General features: G+C 39.3%; 4 protein-coding genes across 7 annotated transcripts; 2 read left to right on the top strand and 2 right to left on the bottom strand.

The window, feature by feature from the left end:
• Positions 1-558: 558 nt before the first annotated feature.
• Positions 559-5,404, top strand: RB195_003673 (uncharacterized protein; the record flags this gene model as incomplete). Of its 2 annotated transcripts, XM_064201426.1 has the most annotated exons (9): positions 559-645; positions 1,071-1,150; positions 1,225-1,412; positions 1,494-1,590; positions 2,246-2,517; positions 2,584-2,772; positions 3,323-3,494; positions 4,050-4,185; positions 5,210-5,404. In XM_064201426.1, the coding sequence occupies 9 exons, from the start codon at positions 559-561 to the stop codon at positions 5,402-5,404; spliced, it is 1,416 nt and encodes a 471-aa protein (XP_064057307.1). The 2 variants fall into 2 exon arrangements, with proteins under 2 accessions (XP_064057307.1, XP_064057308.1); XM_064201427.1 differs by lacking the exons at positions 1,225-1,412; positions 1,494-1,590; positions 2,584-2,772; positions 4,050-4,185; positions 5,210-5,404 and having other exon boundaries at positions 3,323-3,528.
• Positions 5,405-5,569: 165 nt separating this feature from the next.
• Positions 5,570-8,423, bottom strand: RB195_003672 (uncharacterized protein; the record flags this gene model as incomplete). 2 transcript variants are annotated; one of them, XM_064201424.1, is made up of 3 exons in its annotated part: positions 5,570-5,703; positions 5,807-5,958; positions 8,311-8,423. In XM_064201424.1, the coding sequence occupies 3 exons, from the start codon at positions 8,421-8,423 to the stop codon at positions 5,570-5,572; spliced, it is 399 nt and encodes a 132-aa protein (XP_064057305.1). The 2 variants fall into 2 exon arrangements, with proteins under 2 accessions (XP_064057305.1, XP_064057306.1); XM_064201425.1 differs by lacking the exon at positions 5,570-5,703 and having other exon boundaries at positions 5,802-5,958.
• A 678-nt stretch (positions 8,424-9,101) lies between these two features.
• On the bottom strand, positions 9,102-10,927 carry RB195_003671 (uncharacterized protein; the record flags this gene model as incomplete). The annotated part of the gene is made up of 4 exons (XM_064201423.1): positions 9,102-9,219; positions 9,684-9,777; positions 9,838-9,924; positions 10,867-10,927. The coding sequence occupies 4 exons, from the start codon at positions 10,925-10,927 to the stop codon at positions 9,102-9,104; spliced, it is 360 nt and encodes a 119-aa protein (XP_064057304.1).
• Positions 10,928-12,838: 1,911 nt separating this feature from the next.
• Positions 12,839-16,061, top strand: RB195_003670 (uncharacterized protein; the record flags this gene model as incomplete). 2 transcript variants are annotated; one of them, XM_064201422.1, is made up of 6 exons in its annotated part: positions 12,839-12,874; positions 12,932-12,976; positions 13,820-15,667; positions 15,730-15,763; positions 15,810-15,814; positions 15,882-16,061. In XM_064201422.1, 6 exons carry the CDS (start codon positions 12,839-12,841, stop codon positions 16,059-16,061), a joined length of 2,148 nt encoding a protein of 715 aa, XP_064057303.1. The 2 variants fall into 2 exon arrangements, with proteins under 2 accessions (XP_064057303.1, XP_013302835.2); XM_013447381.2 differs by lacking the exons at positions 15,810-15,814; positions 15,882-16,061 and having other exon boundaries at positions 15,730-15,774.
• Between the last annotated feature and the right edge of the window lie 2,902 nt (positions 16,062-18,963).

Raw genomic sequence — 18,963 nt, 5'->3', positions numbered from 1 at the left:
CCACAATGGGACCCAGATTGTCAATATCCTCAAAAATCCCACGATACATCCTGTCATCGTTTCATTACCTGCATCTTCTTTTCCATTTTGCTTTTGTCACGCGCAAATTCTTTTAAAATTCATTCAGTACGGTTTTATACGGCAGAAATCAGGTGTTATTTGTTTTTCTTCTTTTCCAGAAGACTCTAGAAAACCTTCAGCTTTTAACTCACTGAAATTATTCGAAATAAATAACGTCGTGATCTCATTCGGATTTTATCGCATTCGCATCTTTGCTAATGTTGCTTTAAATCTAATTTAGCTACGTTAGAGCATTTAAACTTTAAACTTAATCATTAATAATGTACTGCGGAAGCACTGCAGGACAATTGAAGCAAGGTTTTCGATGATAATATTCGAAAAATTTATCTTCGAATTATCTGGACTCTTTTAGCTTTTTCTTTAGAATTTTATTTCTTCAAAGAACCTAATTTGGTATCGAAGAAAATAGTAGAAATAATAAAAAAAACTAATTCAGAAAAATTTAAAAATTATTCGTTTAAAATCATTGCAGTGGGTATGGTCTCGTCAAGAAGACTTGAGCGGCTATCGATAGTCCTTCTAGGACTAGGACAAATGTGTATAATGACTGGATATGATACTCAGGTAATGGTACCCGGAATTTTTTTTTCCTGCAAAATTCTTTCTGAAGAATTACAAAAAAAAAATGCTAATCTCTCCAGAAATCTCTCTGGGTTATCGATAAATAAAAATAAGTAGTGCTTTAATGTGGTTTCACTGATATTTTTGCCATAAAATTCAAAAATTCCATGGAATTCATGGAAAATCTTTTTTCTAACAACGAAGCATTAAGATTTCCTCTACGATGTTTAGAATTTTAAAATATTCTATGATATAATAATTATGTAGAAATAAAAGTATGAATATTAAAACCTTAAATATTAAATAATAAAAATAAATAATTAATTAATATATATTAAATAATAAATAATAATAAAAATATTAAATATGAAAATATTAAATATTAAATATAAAAATACCTATTAAATTTCTAATCATAATTTTTGCAGTCGTTCGTGGCTGAGTCAGTCCTCCATTCGGTGAACGGTCGTGAACCAACAAGGATTGATGCATTCGCCGGCTACTATGGGTACGTACGTGCGTTGCGGATGTTGTTCTGGATTTTTCCTGTGACCAATTTAGCACTAATCAATAATTTCGCAGACAAGCCACTTGCTACGCTGCTTACATGATCGCATGTTTATTTGCACCCACCGTACTCTCGATAATATCACCAAAATGGACGCTTTTCTTCGGTTCCCTCTGCTATACCGTATATCAGATAGGATTTTTGTACTTGAACAATTATTACTACTATATTTCATGTGCAGTGATGGGAATGGGATTTGCATGTGAGGTTTTTTTTTTCCTCATTTCGAAACGGGACCCTACATAAACAATGGATCAATGGATACTGTAACGTTCGTTTTTAGTTTATTACGCTGGTCATGGAGCGTATTTGACATCACATTCGACACGATCGACAATTGAACAAAATTCGGCTATTGCGTGGACGATCGCCTGCTTATGGTAATTTTAAGCTATTTCAGCACATAAAAAAAGAGATCAGACTAAAAGATAATCTATTTTTGTCTACTGATCCAGTGATTCGTGAAATATCGAATCAGAATCTCTAAAAAAAAAACGGGAAATTGTTAAAAATGTCAAAAGAAAACGTGTAGCAGTGACCTCAGATATCTTTCTCGAACGACAAAAAAAGGACGTGAAACTAAATCAGTTACGTCGAAAAGTTAGAAATCAGATGAATGGATGGTGGTCCGGGTTAGACGGGAAAAAATAGGGCGAAAAAATTAATAAAGAAAGAAAAAGTTGCCAAAATAAGTGTGCATAGGACAATTATAAAAAAAGGAAGCTAGAAAAAAAAATGAAGTATGAGTTTACAACCAATTCACTCAAATTGTCAAGAGATTCCTAAACTCCCTCTCTCTTTCTCTCTCTCCCTCTAAAGGTTTTCCGAGAGAATCCACGAAAAATTAGGGTTTTTTAAAGGATATTTTCCAACCAATCGTTGTTGGGCATGAGTCCATTGGTGCTACGCTGCCCTAATGAAAAAAAACAAATAAATTAAAATAGCTCTTCATGTAACTTCTCCGGGAATTTTTGGCGATTTACGTCGTTCCCGATTAATTTGTTTTGAAGTTCTGCTCTATAATTTTGATTATAGCATGATCGTTGGTGCTGGTATCCTGGCTGGAATATTCTCCTTAAATCACAACGTTCCTGATTTATCAGTACTGTTATCTAATAGCACGGACAGTCATGAACGACATTCCTATCGACGATTCTCTGACATGGAAATTCGAATGATGTACGGTGCATTCACGGCGATCACACTATGCGCGAATTTGATTTTTGCTCTGGCTCCATCCGAAGATATTCCGGATTGTATCGAAGGAAAGCATAACAAGATCCAGCGGACTTTCAAAGACCAGATGGGTGAGGTTTGGCTAGTTAGGAATAGCTCAGGAGAACGATAACAAACTCACAGTGGTGCAATTGCAGACCAAGTGCTGGCAATTTTTGTGGACAAACGAATGATCGCCCTCTCACCGTTGTTTCTTCATTTGGGTTTTTATACCTCGTTTTGGGTTTGTGTCTATCCAACAACACTGATATTCACCAAGTCACTATCAAAATATATCTATTTGCCTGCATTCTATAGCCTTGCCGTCGGATTAGGAGAGGTTGTAAGTGAGTGAGCTCCGAAGTGGTCAAGCATGATCCTGAAATTCACAAAATCGACGATGTTGCGTTATTCAAGCGAAAAGATAAGTATAATATTGTAGGCTACGATTACACGTGTGATAACGCTCAATTCCCCTTACCAATCCAGAGAAAGGCGTGCGAAACGCCTTCTGAGATACCGTTTCCCCAACGATGCAACTCTTTACGGGTAATAGAACGAAGGCAAGCCGCAACGAGTGCGCAATTGTGAGAGCAGAGATTGTGCTGCTTATTTGTGTTGTATTAATTGGATTACCGATGGAGACGGAGTTACCCGCATTCTGTCGATCAACTATCGATTGAATCATCCATCGATCTACTACAACTCGCTAATCGTTGGGAACAGAGGCTGTTTTCCACGCTTTTCTTGGATTACTAGGATAAATTAAGCATGATCACGCTTATAAATCATATAATTAACTGCACCGCTACATCTGTTTATTCCATGGAAAAAAATCACAACATCGTCAATTTCGTGATACGTTGACTTTAAGCCGGATGTAACCTGCTCGTTTAGTGGGTGTTATTATCAGCACCGCGTCAAAACGTATCAAAGACTTCGGTCTCAAGCCAACTATGTACATTGCGTTTGGTTTAACTACAGTAATACTGGCCGGCGTAGTGGCTACCGTTCCAAAATGGGCAACGATGGGACTTACAGACGAGCCAGCATGGTTGATTCAGCCGAAGTACGGTAACTTGCTTTCTATGAGTAAAATTTGACGAACAGACAAATAAACAAGAGAAAACACTCTTCTTGTGGCCCCATCCTCACTCAAATTTCTCACTGGTGTTTTGGGAGCCATTGCGATTGAACAAATTCGAGTTGATTTTCGAATAATTCGATTCTGAGCGATTCACTTCATAGAAAGCTCAGATCCACTACGAACCCGTTCCGAAACTGAGGACACAACCAAAATTCAAACTTTTCCCTAATCTAATAGGGAAAACATCAACATTCCAGAAAAACAAATCTTGCAGAAAACTTTTCCTGTTCAAAGCAAAGCCATAAAGTTGGCTATTTTCAAAAATCCGTAGTCAAATCTTTGATTGATCAGGAGGAAAATCAAGGTTCTTTTTGAAGGAAAATCGATGTTATTGAATGAAGGTATGAAGGTTCTTTTTGAAGAAATTAAAGGTTTTCAATCGTGATGCCGGCTGTGTCTGACCTGCGGCTACTGAAAATTTTTCAAATTCCACTGACTTTTACTCCTTAACGACGACACTAACAGTAAGCGTTCCAGTGCTGCTCTATCGGTGTTAATCGCCTTCTTGTTTGGCGCAGCTGATTCTTGCGTGAACAACGTTCGGAATGTGATTTGTGCTTTAGCGTTACCGGATCGTCGTGCGGAAGCTTTTGCTATCTCGAAATTCTTTCAGGTAAGCATGGCATGCGCCTAAAGGTAAGATTTTTTCTTTACGTGCCACTTGAAGCAGAGTTATGCACCTTCCGTTCCTCAATGGATGGAACACGGCTGGCTTAAATTTTAGAGGAATATTTGTCATAGAGTTCATCTATAAATTATATATATATATATATATATATATATATATATATATATATATTACTATGTTGCTATATTGTCACATTACTTATATTGTTTTATTTAAAAAGTATAAAAGGAAAAAGCCAGTGGCGATAATCAATCCGCTTAGGATGCGCCACCACGTTCACTTCAATTCAGAATCGTTTGAGGTTTACGAACTGGGCTTGCGGGGGTAGCCGATGTGTGAAGTCAGTGTTTTTATCCTCCCAGACAAGTCTGGTACCAATTTTTTCGACCCCGAAGGGATGAAAAGCTTGTTGAGCACTAGAGCGGATTCGAACCTTCGACTGTGCGATTACAGCGGACCTCATACCGACTGCGGTACACCCCCTCTCTCTCCATTATTTCATTTGAAGGCATCACCTCACGAATCTGGGCTGGTACGGGTTTGGGTTGCGCTTATACAGGGTCGTAGATTGTGGAGAAGAGGGTGATTCCGTCCATTTCTTCCCAACTGCCGTAAAAAACGGAAGATGCGGCGCGCGCACAAAGCTGACGCGCTCCAGCAGAACTCGTCGTAGGAAATAGTGCTCCGGAAAGCTCGAAGCCGTTTTTTACGGCGATTAGGAAGAAATGAGCGGAATCCCACACGTTTCTGCGGAAGGGGGGGGGGGGAGGAGAGGGGTGATACCTTTAATATTTATGTAATATAAGAAAATTTAGAATATTTTTGTTTTACCTTTATTTCTAATTGAGTTACAAAACTGTCATTATGGTTTAGAAATTTAAGCAGATTTTCTGCTATGTTTATACTCGGTCGCGTTCAGCGCATACGATTAACTACTACCGTATATTTGCACTTTATAATTCACGTCGGAGAAAGAAGTTATACAGTAATCAACTCGCTCCTTTTTCAGGCACTTGCCGGAGCAATGCTGATGTTCCTCAGTCCATACCTGTCAATTTTTCACTATACCGCCTTACTTTTCATCACCCTATCCGCTTCCACATTCTGCTTCGTATATGTTGCGGGAAGAACAAAACGAATGGAGCGAAAATTAACAAATGATCATCTGAACGTGAAAAACATCGATTCATCCGAAAAATATTGAGGAAATTAAATAAAATCAGTAGAATTTTATAGATTATTCAACAATTTCGTTCCGAAATGACGTTTACATAACCCGTGATCAAAATGAAGTGATTAAAATTCTCCTGCACAAACAAAAAATCCTTAATGACACCAATAATTGTTTAAGACGATGCATCTATCGTCTTCATGGATGTACACGGGGTTTTCCTGAAATTGTCCTAAAATCATCGTTTTCTTCTGAAGGTTGAAGTGAAGATATGAAAGGATCGATATGTGCTTGTTTTCTTTTTGCTTTTCGTTGTTTCTTTGATTTTGAACCTGAAAAAAAAACCTAAAAATTCATTTTCATTCTAAAGAAACTACGATATATGAATTAGTGATTGCATAATTAACTCTCGAATAGATAATTAAGTCCCCTAACCTTCGGTTTTTTTCAATAGATCCAGGTGCTGATTTTGTTTCATCTGTAAATCCTCAGCGAAACGATTCACAATACAAACCGCTAGGTCTAGTCCAATCACTTCTTCACAACCTCGTAGGAGTTCTTCTTGGATTGCTGGATGGACATGCGTTCTGAGAAATAATTCCGAGTACTTCTTATTCGATGCATGCAAATTGTGCACAGTTTTTTGAGCTTTCTGACTTTTGTGCGTGACGTTTCCTGGATCAGAATACTAGCTTCTAAAGAGTTATTAATCTACTGGCGCATGATCTCCAGGATTAGAAAATATTCCACAGAATTTTCTTTTGACACCAGCGAACTTTGGGAACATACAGGTTACGTTGAGTCATGAATAACTTCCGCACAGGTGCATGGTACCTTTTGTTATTGTTTACACATGTCACGGGTTATCGAAACAAGGGATTTTTGTAATCGCTACACAGGCAGCAGAACTTCGGTGTTTTGAGAGCAATCCAGTGCCCTGCACGTTACTTTTAACTTTTCTGTTCATTGTGAAAATAGAGAATTTAAAAAAATGCACCAAAAAATGCACTATGTGAAGCTTTGGGAATCTAAACGACGTACTAGTGCTGCGCAAAAAAAAATATTCAATGTGTATGGTAAAAGATAACCGATCGGGCGGTTAGAAATTCCATTGTCAAATTTCCATTTGAGAGATGTGACCTTGAAAGAAGAACTCAGTGAGAGGGAGGGGGTGCCCTTCAAACTTCGATTTCAAAATTTTAGTATTTGAGCAAAATCCACATCAACATCAACAAGAGGGTTAGGAAAGAACCTCATTAAGTCAAATCAACTTTCCTCGGGTTCGTGGAGGAAAGTATGAAAAGTAAAACGATTAACTATTTATGATCCAACCTCATTCAAATTTTTAACGCATTCGAATCTCCCATAAAACACTGTATTGGCGAATTTTCATCGATTTGCTAGGTGAATTTTAAATTAGTATTATTTCCGGATTCACTCAGATATTTTTCAAAAGTGTGATCTGTAGGATATTTTCAGAATCGCTCAGGAGTAGAGATTTCAAGCACAAGATTATCGTCGTGGATAGCTCTGTATCGATTTTCTTGAGCTGTAACCAGGATGTGTGTTTATGTTTGTCAACAGCAGACATTTCCTCGTTATCGCAAAGTTTGTGAGAGTCTGGAAAAATCGAAGCCGTAACTGATTCATACTCTCAAATGCCTCATCATCCTACAAAAAAAAAACATTTGAATTAATTTTAGATTTCATTTTTCACATTTCACAACATTTAGACAACTTCCGTAATCAATAAAAATTCAAAATTTGTCCCTACAATTGGTCCTTGTTCTCTCCTAATGGTGGTTAGCCGTTCAAAGATAGCAAAGTTCGTGAGCACTTCCGCTTGGGGTTCCCCAACCCTCAGTTCGCTCAGTGGAGCTGACCGACACGTGGGTTAAAGACAAACCACACGAATATGAGGTGGTACGGATTTCAGGTGGAGTGTTCGTATACGGGATAGTAGATTATGGAGAGGAGGGTGATTCCGTCCATTTCTTCCTAATTGCCGTTAAAAAAACGGCCCGGAAGATGTGGCGCGTGCACAAGGCTGACGCGCTACAATCGAACTCGTTGTAGAAAGTAGCGCACCGCAGAAGCCGCATCTTCCAGACTGTTTTTTTTTCGGCACTTAGAAAGAAATGGACGGAATCACCCTTCTCTTCATAATCTGCGATCCTGTATACGAATACTCCAAATGAAATCCGTACCACTTCAGATTCGTGGGATGATGCCTTTAAGTTGGTCACCCAAACCCAAAAGGATCTCGCGTGAGGACCTATCAATGACTTTCTTTAGCAGAAGAATGACCTGTCAATACATAGTGTTGTGAAGGGCCAGCCTAGCGTAAAACTTAGGCAAAATTCTAGTGAGCTGAGTTTTTGTTCCATGGGACACCTGAAGGTGTTTTCAAATAAATAAATAAATAAACAATCAAACGACCCATGGTTAGCTCATGCCATTTTAAAATGTCTAAAAATTCACTTAACAAACCTCTTCTTAACACAACTATCATTCAATCAATCAGTCAATCACAAAGGTTTTTGTAAGGGATTTTTTCTTTCAAATAAGAAGTTCCAATTGCCAATCCTGTAGCTAAAATTGGCGACGGTCTTAATATGAAGCTAGATCGTCTATGATCGTAATGCACTCGTCCTTTCTTTTCATGTTTCGGACTTTTGGCAGTTATCCAAAATGTCTCTAGTTTTTTGTGTACCAATGCTGCAGTTGGCTCGAATCCCAAGGAAACGTTTGTAAACAGAAGCTGAATTCCTTAGTATTCATGACATATTTCCTCCTGACTCCAGAAAGGAAGAATTCCTTTTTTTTTTTGATTTGCAGCGTTAACAGCTACGTGTTCGACGTAGCAAACAGAACTCAAGGATTATCGAACACGGATGGGAACTAGTAAATGACAATTTAATTAATGAACCAATTCTTACTGTTTTGACGAATTTCCGTCCTTCTTCATTTCGACGTTGATCTGATCTCCAAATATGGAGGATGGTAGGTGTAGTAGTAGTAAAGGAATTACAATCACTACAGCAATAGGCATCTATTGCAGTGGATTAACTCGATGAATGGATAATGCGTCGCTTAATCTAAGAAACTTGCAAGGGAAAAAAGGGAGGGAGAAAAGGGAAATTCGCGAGGGAAAAAAACCAGATGTCAAGGTGTGGTAACAAGGAATTGTAGTAGAAGCACAATGTCACGTCTAGCAGCAATACAACAAATGAAAAAGACAAAATTTGAAGTGGAGCCGGAAGAAATCATCGCGCTAATTCGAATCATCTACGCTACGAGGTTTTGCAGTTAGGTTATAGTGGATCAAGAAATAATCGTAGGAATGACTCGTAGTAAGAAGGTCATCTGATAGACGCCAACAGTCTGGTCAAAGAAATCTGGTCAGTGGAATCAATCACCAGTTTCTCTTGAATAGAGATGGATTTCTTGATTCGAAAAAAAAAAACGATATCACATCCTCTCCATACATTAAATATTAATATATTCAATGATCCGTGTGATTGTCCCTTAATATAATTCACAATAATCTGTAATATTACATATTTCCATAATATATTCAATTGCTCTGTGTACAATCCCTAGTTAATTTTATTTCTTAATGTCAAATCTGTCAATCAAATACAAATAACTTATTTTACGTAAGCTTAGCATTTCAACATTCAACTAATTCTAGTAAATATTTATTCCATAAAATATCCCTTTAAAAAATTCAATCATTAACTAGAAATCCACAATGAACTTGTAGGACAATTCTTTCCTTAGCACACGCTCCTGTACGCCACATTTGCCAACCATCAGCCACTCGTTGTGTGTTGTACGTGTGAAATCTACGATTTGAAATGTTTCAGAAAGCAAGAAATTTTTACCAAACAGAAAAGAATGATAAATAAACATGGCAAATAAATAATAAGAAAAATAGCTGCCTAAAATTTTGATGAGATGAACTAAAATTCAACACTGTAACACTTCTAAAAACAGTAAAGAAATAACTACGGCAGCATTCAATTCATTGCAAATAATCTGGCATTTAGAGAAATTTTAAGGATTCTAGTTTCTGCGACTACACGAATTCAGTTAAGAAAATCAAAGAATTCTCCTAGAGCAAAAAAAACATGCAGAATGTATGACATTCCAAAGCTCCCAAATTCTCTAACTTGTTTTTTATCTTCTAATGTTCTTATTGAAATTTTTAAACAGAAAGTGACAGATGTTATCTGCGGCAGACCTACTTGAGATTACTAACCATTCCTACATAGTTTATGTAGATAGTTTAGGAATACAGTAAACTCACCTTATACACTCCCTATTCGTGGTGGGACTCTTCGAAATTACTGAATCTCGATCTGCTCCATCGCATTCAATATTACAGCTATGATGAGAATCAGCTGAAAATTTGTTTTTCTCACTGATAAAAAAAAATCCTAGAAAAGCAAGCTTTTTTTTACCGTGAATTGTACAGTCTGCTGATTTGAAGGTGTCATTGCGAACCGCTAATTTACAAATGTCAATGTCACATTGTAGGGTGCGTTTTTCTGCAACGAATATCGAATATCGATTATCAATTTAGGGGTGTTGTTGAAGTCTAATGAAGATAATTTCAAATTTATGCGATAAACACTCAAATTTTCATCAGCATAACAGAGATGAGAGGCATTAATTAGTAGATTTTTGTTAAAGACATCACCCCACGAATCTGAGGTGGTACTGATTTCAGGTGAAATATTCGTATACGGGATAGTAGATTATGTAGAGGGAGGTGATTCCGTCCATTTCTTCCTAATTACCGTAAAAAAACCGCCCGGAAGATAAGGCGCGTGCACAAGCCTGGCGCGCTCCAATAGAACTCTTTGTAGAAAATAGTGCGCCAGAACGCCCGAAGCCGCATCTTCCGGGCCGCTTTTTACGGCAATTAGGAAGAAATGGACGGAATCACCCCCCTCTTCATAATCTACTATCCCTGAATAATCCACCTGAAATCCGTACCATCCCCGATTCGTGGTATGCTGCCTCTAACGGATAAAACGAGAACAAGAATGTGTTTAGCGTAGCAATAACGTATCAACGTTTATGAATTCGTTCATCAATCATCAATTTATATTATTATTCGTAGTATTCTATCACAGTATTTTATATTATTGTTTATTCTTATCCTATTTATTTCTTCTCGTAAAATATTGTATGTATTACTATATTTTATTTATAATTCACACTCAAGTATATCCCTATACTATGAGATTCTGAGAAAGTGAAAGAGAAGAATTTAGCTCCTCAGAAAAAGGGGAAGAAGGGGGAGGAGGGAAATCTCTTCCAGAGGAGGAGATTAGACAGAAATTCCCAAGGAAATGGTTGCAACCGTGTATATTAGGCATATACTATATTTGTCGATCAAGCCAATCAATCAATCGAATTGGATAGTTTCCGTTTCCTTGACTATGGTATCCCCGAAAGAAATCATGCCAATTTGAAAAACTCACCCCATCGAACCACAGCAGAGACAACTAGCAAGAAAGCTGTGAAGATGGATGCCCGGAACATTGCTGAGGAGAAACGAGATAGTTCATTGAATGCGAAACATTCTTGACCCATATAGATAACAAATTCGTGTTTGTCGCTTTTACATCGTTGAACGTGAAGTAAATCCAATTTTTGCTCTCCGAAAATGCAATAGAAAAGTATTACAGTAACTTGAAAAGTGAAAAAATGTTCTTTTATCAGGCAAAATGGCCGCTAATCCAGTGGTAAGCCTTCATCTCATTATTTTGCACTTTGAGCTTAGCGTCCGAAAAATTCTCATGTAAAACAGAATCATTCCTAATCGGATAGTGGATATTGATCATTCATTTTACGGCCTCCGAAGCATCTATGTACTTTTCTAGCGTGAAACAAAGGACAGATACCATAACCAAAATCTGTGGAATAACATTATCGTCTAGGGTTTAGTTAACTTTAGGTTTTAGCGAACTTTAGCTCAAAACACAAGTACATTCATCGTATACGGTGTAATAAAGCACATGCTTGAGAAGGATACGGTAACGTCACGAAAAACAAACAAAACGATCGTGGTATGTTGAATCTAATCCTTACTTAACTTTAATTTCTGTAAAATCACATGAAAACATTACTCCTATCCCAATTTCTTTTCATGTGCATCACATCGACCAAACTAATCGCATTTCGTCCCGTTTGGCTACAGGCGAAATAGCGTCAAGTCTCGATATGGGACTCTCTCACTTACTGAAAGAGAACGATGACTACGAAACAACTTAAAGGGCATCACCCCACGAATACGGATACGGTACGGATTTCAGTATTCGTATGCGGGATCGTAGATTATGGAGAGGGCGGTGATTCCATCCATTTCTTCCTAATTCCCGTAAAAAACGGCCCGAAAGATACGGCTTCGAGCGTTCCGGCGCGCTATTTCCTACAACGAGTTCGGTTGGAGCACGCCGCATCTTCCGGGCAGTTTTTCACGTCAATTAGCAAGAAATGAACGGGATCACCCACCTCTCCATAATCTACGATCCCGTATACGAATACTCCACCTGAAATCCCTATCACTTCAGATTCGTGGGCTGATGTCTTTAAGCATTGAAGAGAAGCTCCATAGTTTTCCCCGAAATACATCGGTTCTACATCTGGAGAGTATTCAAACTTGATTTTATACCTACATTCCTTCGATACCGGTACAATTTAAAAAATTATTCGAAGTATGAGTTCCTCTATTTTGCTCAATACTTAGCACAGAATGATGTGCTAACATAACATGACCATCGTACTGATAAAGATAAGGTCTTATGTCGGATCACGTAAACTGTTAGCTACTATTTAAGCAGCCGTTTGCATATTTCCAATTTCTAACCGATGATGAGGGACCAAAAACAAATTGATGAAGAAAATGTGTGGGGGAACAGACACGATTTCTGGGGGAGGTGTACATAGAGGTGAAACTCAACATATGAAGTTTTCAAGGCTATAAAACTGTTCACAACGTCTAATTTACTTTTTGACAAATTCACTTAGAGTGATTTTACTGTAGTACCGCACCGCGGAGCACCAACTCGACGCAGGACCCGTCTCACCCCATTTTATAGATTTCTTGCGCTGAAGCACCAATTCGATGCCGTGGACTCATCTCAATCCATTTTATAGCTCTTCGTTTTCGAAGCACGAATTCAATGCGTCGGTACCAGCCTCACCCTATTTTACCGCTTTCTGGTGCAGGAGCACCAATTCGAATCCGTTGGACCCGTTTCACTGTTTTTGGGAATCTCGCGACCGACACACACATGTGACAGAATAAATCCGTTATTACATAGTATGATTATTAGTATTTGCGAATATCAGCTCTCTATATTTATTACAATAAGTGCTGATAACCAACAAGTATAAAAAGAGTCGATTTGTGCGTGGCTGTTCTCATTGTAACCAATCGCACTCATACTCATGGGCGCACTCCTTTCGTTATTCAATGAGGAAGTGGTAGGACTCGTCTAAGTTCTATCAAATTTTTAATCCACCTAACTATGACTTTTCCAGAAAACTGATGACAAGAAAACAGCAACCGATGAAGCAGAATCCAAAGTATGGACACGTTTTCAAACCAGAGAAAAGATGAATCTTAATATCTTAAATGGCGCGCGCCTAAGCACAAAGTGCACTGCACAATAGCGGCATACTGAGTCCACATGCGAGTAAACACGTGGCCGGTGCATAGAAAGATAAAGAGAATCAGTACATGTTACCCGCAGGAAGGCGTATGCCTTATTGATACAGGTTGAACAGGAGCCAATATGGCGTTGGCACATATGTTTCGCTACTATCATAAGATGATGGGGTATCTCTGAGACAATATAGAGTTCGGATTCTAGATTACGAGTATTAGCGTGGGCACCGCAATCCCCCTCCATCCCCAATCTTCCTGAAAAACGGCGCGGGAAACGGCCGTAGTTCTTACGTGGTGCGCTGAAGTGCGTTGCCATTGCACACTCGCCGCGTCTACGAGCGGTTAAAAAACAGTGGGTTCTTTTCTTTACTTTCTGATATTATTTTCTGATGCGGTTGCGCGCATCTTCGCCGAAAAGTGTAACTCTTGATCACAATTCTGGCCAGTGCTCTCAACAGCAAGGGCATGCACACATTCCATTCATTTGTCACTGTTCCATGTACTGCGAGATCTCGAGAGAAGTGTCTATCGACACCACATTTTTAGTGATTCTAGTACTTCAGGTCGACAGTGTTCAGGCTGCACACGTGTTTTTGACCCTCGAACGAATTCGAATTGAAGTCGAACACATAGACGCATCCCCATAGCACCGCCGTGCACTTTGTCCTTTATCCTTTAATAGTTACAAACTTATAGCCAATAGATAGTTTCATGCTAAGCTTTCTGCAATCATCCATTTTCATTTCAACTTTATTTTTCAGATATCCGCCGAACGCGTCTGGTCTGGTGAAATAATCCAACCTATATCTCCTATACCTCCTAATGAACTTTCACCTGCAGCTCTCATAGAACCAACTTTCGCAAAACCTTCGGAGCCTGCTCCTACAAAACTTGAAAAAAGTGACATAGAAAAACCATCTCCCGAGATTCAAAGCGCCCCAGCAGTAATGCAAACTCCTTTGGGTCCAGAAAAGGCGCTTGTGGAGAAGGCGACGATTCCAGAAGCGAAGCCATCTTTAAAGAAAAGAACACCTCCGATAGAAAAGAGACCAACAGAGGAGAAGAAGGCTACTTCAAGAAAAAAGACTCCTCCAGTGAAGAAGGAGCCGCCACCAGTGAAGCTACACATCAAGGAGGAGACACCTCCCTCAGAAAAGGAGTCTCTCGCGAAGGAGGACCAACCGCCCAGGAAGAAAACTCTCCCAGAAGGAAGTGAGGTTAGAAAAGAAAAACCTGCACCTGCAGTTGTAATAGTTGCTCCAGAAAAGAAACCGTCTCCAGTTACTGCCTCCGCACAACTAATACCTCCTGCAAAACATCATGACGTTAAAGTAGAAAAAATTGAAAAACCTTCGAGTACTTCAACAAGTCAGGTGAAGAAAGAAACAGAAAAAGTGGTGGAAAAGACTGAAGTGAGTGCTCAGCCACAACCTTCTCGATCTCCATCCAAAGTGGTTGTAGTTGTGAAGGAAGAGAAAAAAGAAGTAATTGAGACGGTAACACGAACAGAGGCACCTCAAGTTCTTGCAGTAACAACACTACCAGAACCTACACCGCCTATAAAAGCAACTCCTTTAAAGCATCCGCCTTGTCCTGAAAGAAAAGTAGACAAAACACAAGAGCCACTGGAACCAGAAAGTGAGGCGGCAACCCAACCAACTCTACCTTTGGAAGCTAGACCTATAAAACCTCGTGAAAGCGGACTTGAAAAAACACAAGAGCATTCAGCAGAAAAAATAGCTTATACAATTCCACTATCAGCGCCGAAACCTGTGATGAAGGCTCCAGGTGCACCTCCCGCACCTCCATCAACTGCTCAGATTGGAGTACCCACCGCTCCCCAGCTAGCACCTGCTCAAGCGAAAGCACATCCTCCTGTTGTTGTGAAACCTCCTCCATTGCTTTCAAAACCAGATGTTAAACTTCCTAAGACTACTGAGAAAAAAGCAGCTCCCACTTCTCTATACAAAAGAGCACCACCGCCAGAGAAGAAGAGTTCAGCAGAAAAAATAGCTACGCCAACGAAGAAAAGTTCGGATGAGAAGTTGCATACAGCAGAAAAGAAAAGTTCCACATCTAGTCCCGATAGGAAAGGATCTGCTGACAGAATAATCACTCCAGGAAAGAAGTCGGCCGAAAAGATTCCGCAAAGGAGGAAATCCGCGGAGAGGGTGGCACCTCCAGGAAGAAGGACATCAAGAAGAGATACAAAATCAGGAGAAAAGATAAAGCCATTAAGTGCTATGCCTAGCGCACTACCGATGTCAAAAGAAAGGAAAGAAAAGTCTTTGATAAAACCTGTTGTTGAGCCCAAGAAGGAAAAATCACTAATGAAACCTGTTGCTGAGCCGAAGAAGGAGAGATCACTCATGAAACCTGTTGTTGAACCCAAGAAGGAAAGATCACTCATGAAAGGAGTCATGGATCCGAAGAAAAATGCAAATGTAAAAAGAACGGGGTCCAAAATAGAAAAGCTAACTCAGAGCTCATCTAGTCAAGATACGAGGAAGAGTTCACAGTCTACTCAACCATCCGCAGAAAGAACGGGATCGAGCGGAAGTAAGCCAAAAAAGAGGACTTCTATAATGTTGAACCCAGTTGAGCCAAAGGTATAGAAACTCTTTAATCTCTTATAATAAAGAAAAAAAAAAGAAAAAATCAAGATGTTTAGAAGACAAAATCTGCCGAAAAGATAAAAGGAAAACGTACCAGTTAGGAAATCGTTGTTCATGCACTAATGCACCAGTAAAGTGAAGGTCAGTACTGTTCCTTAGCGAGAATGCAGAAATGGAACAAACTTTGTGTAAATACCGTTCATTTTAGATATGTCGCAACGTTTCAAATGTATTTGGCAACAATAGACTTTTATCATTTTCTGCTCACCTCCTATCTATCGTTGTGATTCGCTTCTCAACGAAGTCGAGAAAAAAACGACGTTTAGTTTCGATTTACATATTGTGTGTATCCAGATCGCCACCTAATTCGCTAATAAAGCGTCAATAAAATTGAATCTTGAGCAATGAAAAGAAATGAGTGAAGAAAATCTGTGAAAGTAATTCAGGTTTTAACCGAAAAGATAAATAGACAATAAATATGGAAAGAAGACAAACCTGGATTGGATTATGTTTCCAGGTGTTGCCATCGAGCCTTACTGAAGCTTTATTTGTAGCCTAAAGTGTTGACATTATCATCATCGAACCGTTTTTATCAAAAGCCTAAAAGTGGTTCAATGCTTCTGAAGATATGTAAATCCCATCAAAACTCCATTGGTAAAACAAGACAACATAAATCCAGTTCATAATGCCGAAGTTTCAAGAAGAGAAGACTTTGGAGATTGTTGTAGAGCAAACCTGCATTGATCCAGAGTGTGACAGCTGGTCAAATTTTTACGATAAACGTCGCACCTGTGACTTAGTTCGGCGTTTGAGCAGCTCAGATTCATTTCTAATTTCAAGCTACAGCCCTCAGCAAACAAGTATAAACGATTGTAACTCAGCAGGATTGTAGGAGATACAACTGGTAGCAATTTCCATTCCACTGGTGCAATGACTTCACCGTTTCTGGAGAGATTCCTGAGAAACAGTCGTTTTTACAATTTCCAAGATATACAGCAATCGCAATGTGCCTGAATAATTGTAAATCATACAAAATATCGCAACTGGATCCATTCTCAATCCTTTCTCATACGTTGTGAAGTTTATCCGATACCCTGAATGAATCATTTGATCTATTGACAGACGATTTAACCCATAGTCATCTGTGTCATCTAACTGTTTTTTGTTTTATTTTCGTCATAAAGTTTCATACAGTAGGGTCAAAACGCCACGAAACACGCTGCAGTTGCGTAAGCGGCTGCGCTCGAAGCGGTGGAGTGTAGCGATTAGAATCTAGTGGAGACCCTTACTGACACCACTCCTTGCTGTTATTCGCAATGATTCCACTTCGATTCCAACCGCTGCACCTCATCGCACCGCTTCGAGCACTGCCGCTTACGCAACTGCACCGTCCTTCATATTGTTTTGACTCTACTTTACGCAAAAATGATTCCAACATGTTCATTTCCAATTCGTCTTCATCTGGCAGGAAAAAAAGGAAAAGGATAAAGTCCCTGGTGTATATAGTCGCCTGGGACGCGTTTTCCTACAGTTTCTGGAATAGACCTATAGAAGTTGCAGGATCCAGCCGATCATCAATGTTTTTATCCTCCCAGACAAGTCTTGTACCAATCTATTGAGCCCGGAAGTATGACACAACTGGCCATCTGCCGGAATACATCACAAAATTCGTTGATAATAAAACTATGACCGTCGGCCCAACTACGATTCCCATCAAGTACAATATCTTTCGAATGGACCTCAAACGGATTTCGGTAGAGGTTTAAAACGCACTTAACCTCTAAAATACTTTTGACTAGCAGGAAACAATACACAATGAAATATTGATGTGCGATAATATAGAAAACGGTAAAGAGACTCCCGTAGACCTTCCCTCCGAGACATTACGTATTCGGTGGATATGTCCTGTGAGCCAGAAACATGCCTCGTGGAAGCAACTCCCCGATCGTTCATGGAAATACAGACAACCATCTAAGATGCTCTCCAGCCAGAGTGACGCAGAGAGACTTATACATTTAAAAGCGGATAAGAAAAGGAAGATAGTGAGAATTGTCGGAACTAATGAATCAATTAAAACGAGCAGTGCACCTAAAAAATACATGACATATTTGTGTGGTGGTTTACGAGGAGCGAGGAGCAACTGTTTTCTAGAAATTACCTCCAAGAAGTTCAGAAATTTTATTAAATAAACCAAACTTAATAAACTAATACTAAACTTTTTTCTTCCAAGAGGTCAGAAAGTTTTTCTTCTTAAAGGCATCACCCTACGAATCTGGGGTGGTACCGTTTTCATTTGGAGTATTCATATGCGGGATCGTAGATTATGGAGAGAAGCGTGATTCCGTCCATTTCTTCCTAATTGCCGTAAAAACGGCCCGGACGATACAGCTTCGAGTGATCCGGCGTGCTATTTTCTACAATGAGTTCGATTGGAGCGCGCCAGCTTTGTGTGCACGCCGCATCTTCCGATCCATTTTTACGGCAATTAGGAAGAAATGGACGGAATCTCCCTCCTCTCCATAATCTATGCCCAAGTATAGGCAGAATCCACCCGAACCACACTAGATTCGTGGAGTGATGCCTTTAAGCACCCATTTTCCATCAATGCTAGCAGCTTTTTATCAGTTTCTTCCATTCCTATTTACCTGTTTCATAAGCAGCAACATTATTCAGAAATTTCACAACTTAGGCTGCAAAAAGTCCTGGAACTTACAGAATTCGAGAATAAAGAAGATAACGATAATCTTCACCCTCTTTATTCTCGAAGGTTGGAATCCCCGTATTTTCAACGTGGATTCTTGTACACGTTAATTTGAAATAATTTAATGCATTTCTCCCTCACATTTCACGCAAAGGGCGGTATGGTGGGGTGCAGCTGGATTGGTATGAGGCTCGGCTGTGACTGCACGGTCGATCGATGCTTCGGATTCGCTCCACTGCCAATCAAGCGTTTTATCTCTACCGGGCCAATAAATTGGCACCAGACTTATCTTCGAGGATAAAAACACTGACTTGATACATAGGTTGGTCCGCGCAAGTCATTGTATATGCCAACACCTAAAAAAAGTAAGAACCTCGGCGATTCCGAATTGCTGTCAAATTCGTAGGCGCATCCAAAGCGGATTGATACGCCAGAGACTTTATCCTTTATTCTTTTAATCATTGGTCCTGATCCATTAAAGTACCACCCATTTCCATTGTTTCCATCCAATCCTTTCAGTTCTTAATTTTATGTTTAACCTGTTTACAATATCACCCCTTTGAAAGATATTGAATGAATGGAAAGAGAT

Source organism: Necator americanus, chromosome IV (assembly GCF_031761385.1).
Source record: "Necator americanus strain Aroian chromosome IV, whole genome shotgun sequence".
Lineage (NCBI taxonomy): Eukaryota > Metazoa > Nematoda > Chromadorea > Rhabditida > Ancylostomatidae > Necator > Necator americanus.
The sequence above is the reverse complement of the archived record's forward strand: the minus strand, read 5'-3'. Positions and strand labels throughout refer to the sequence as shown.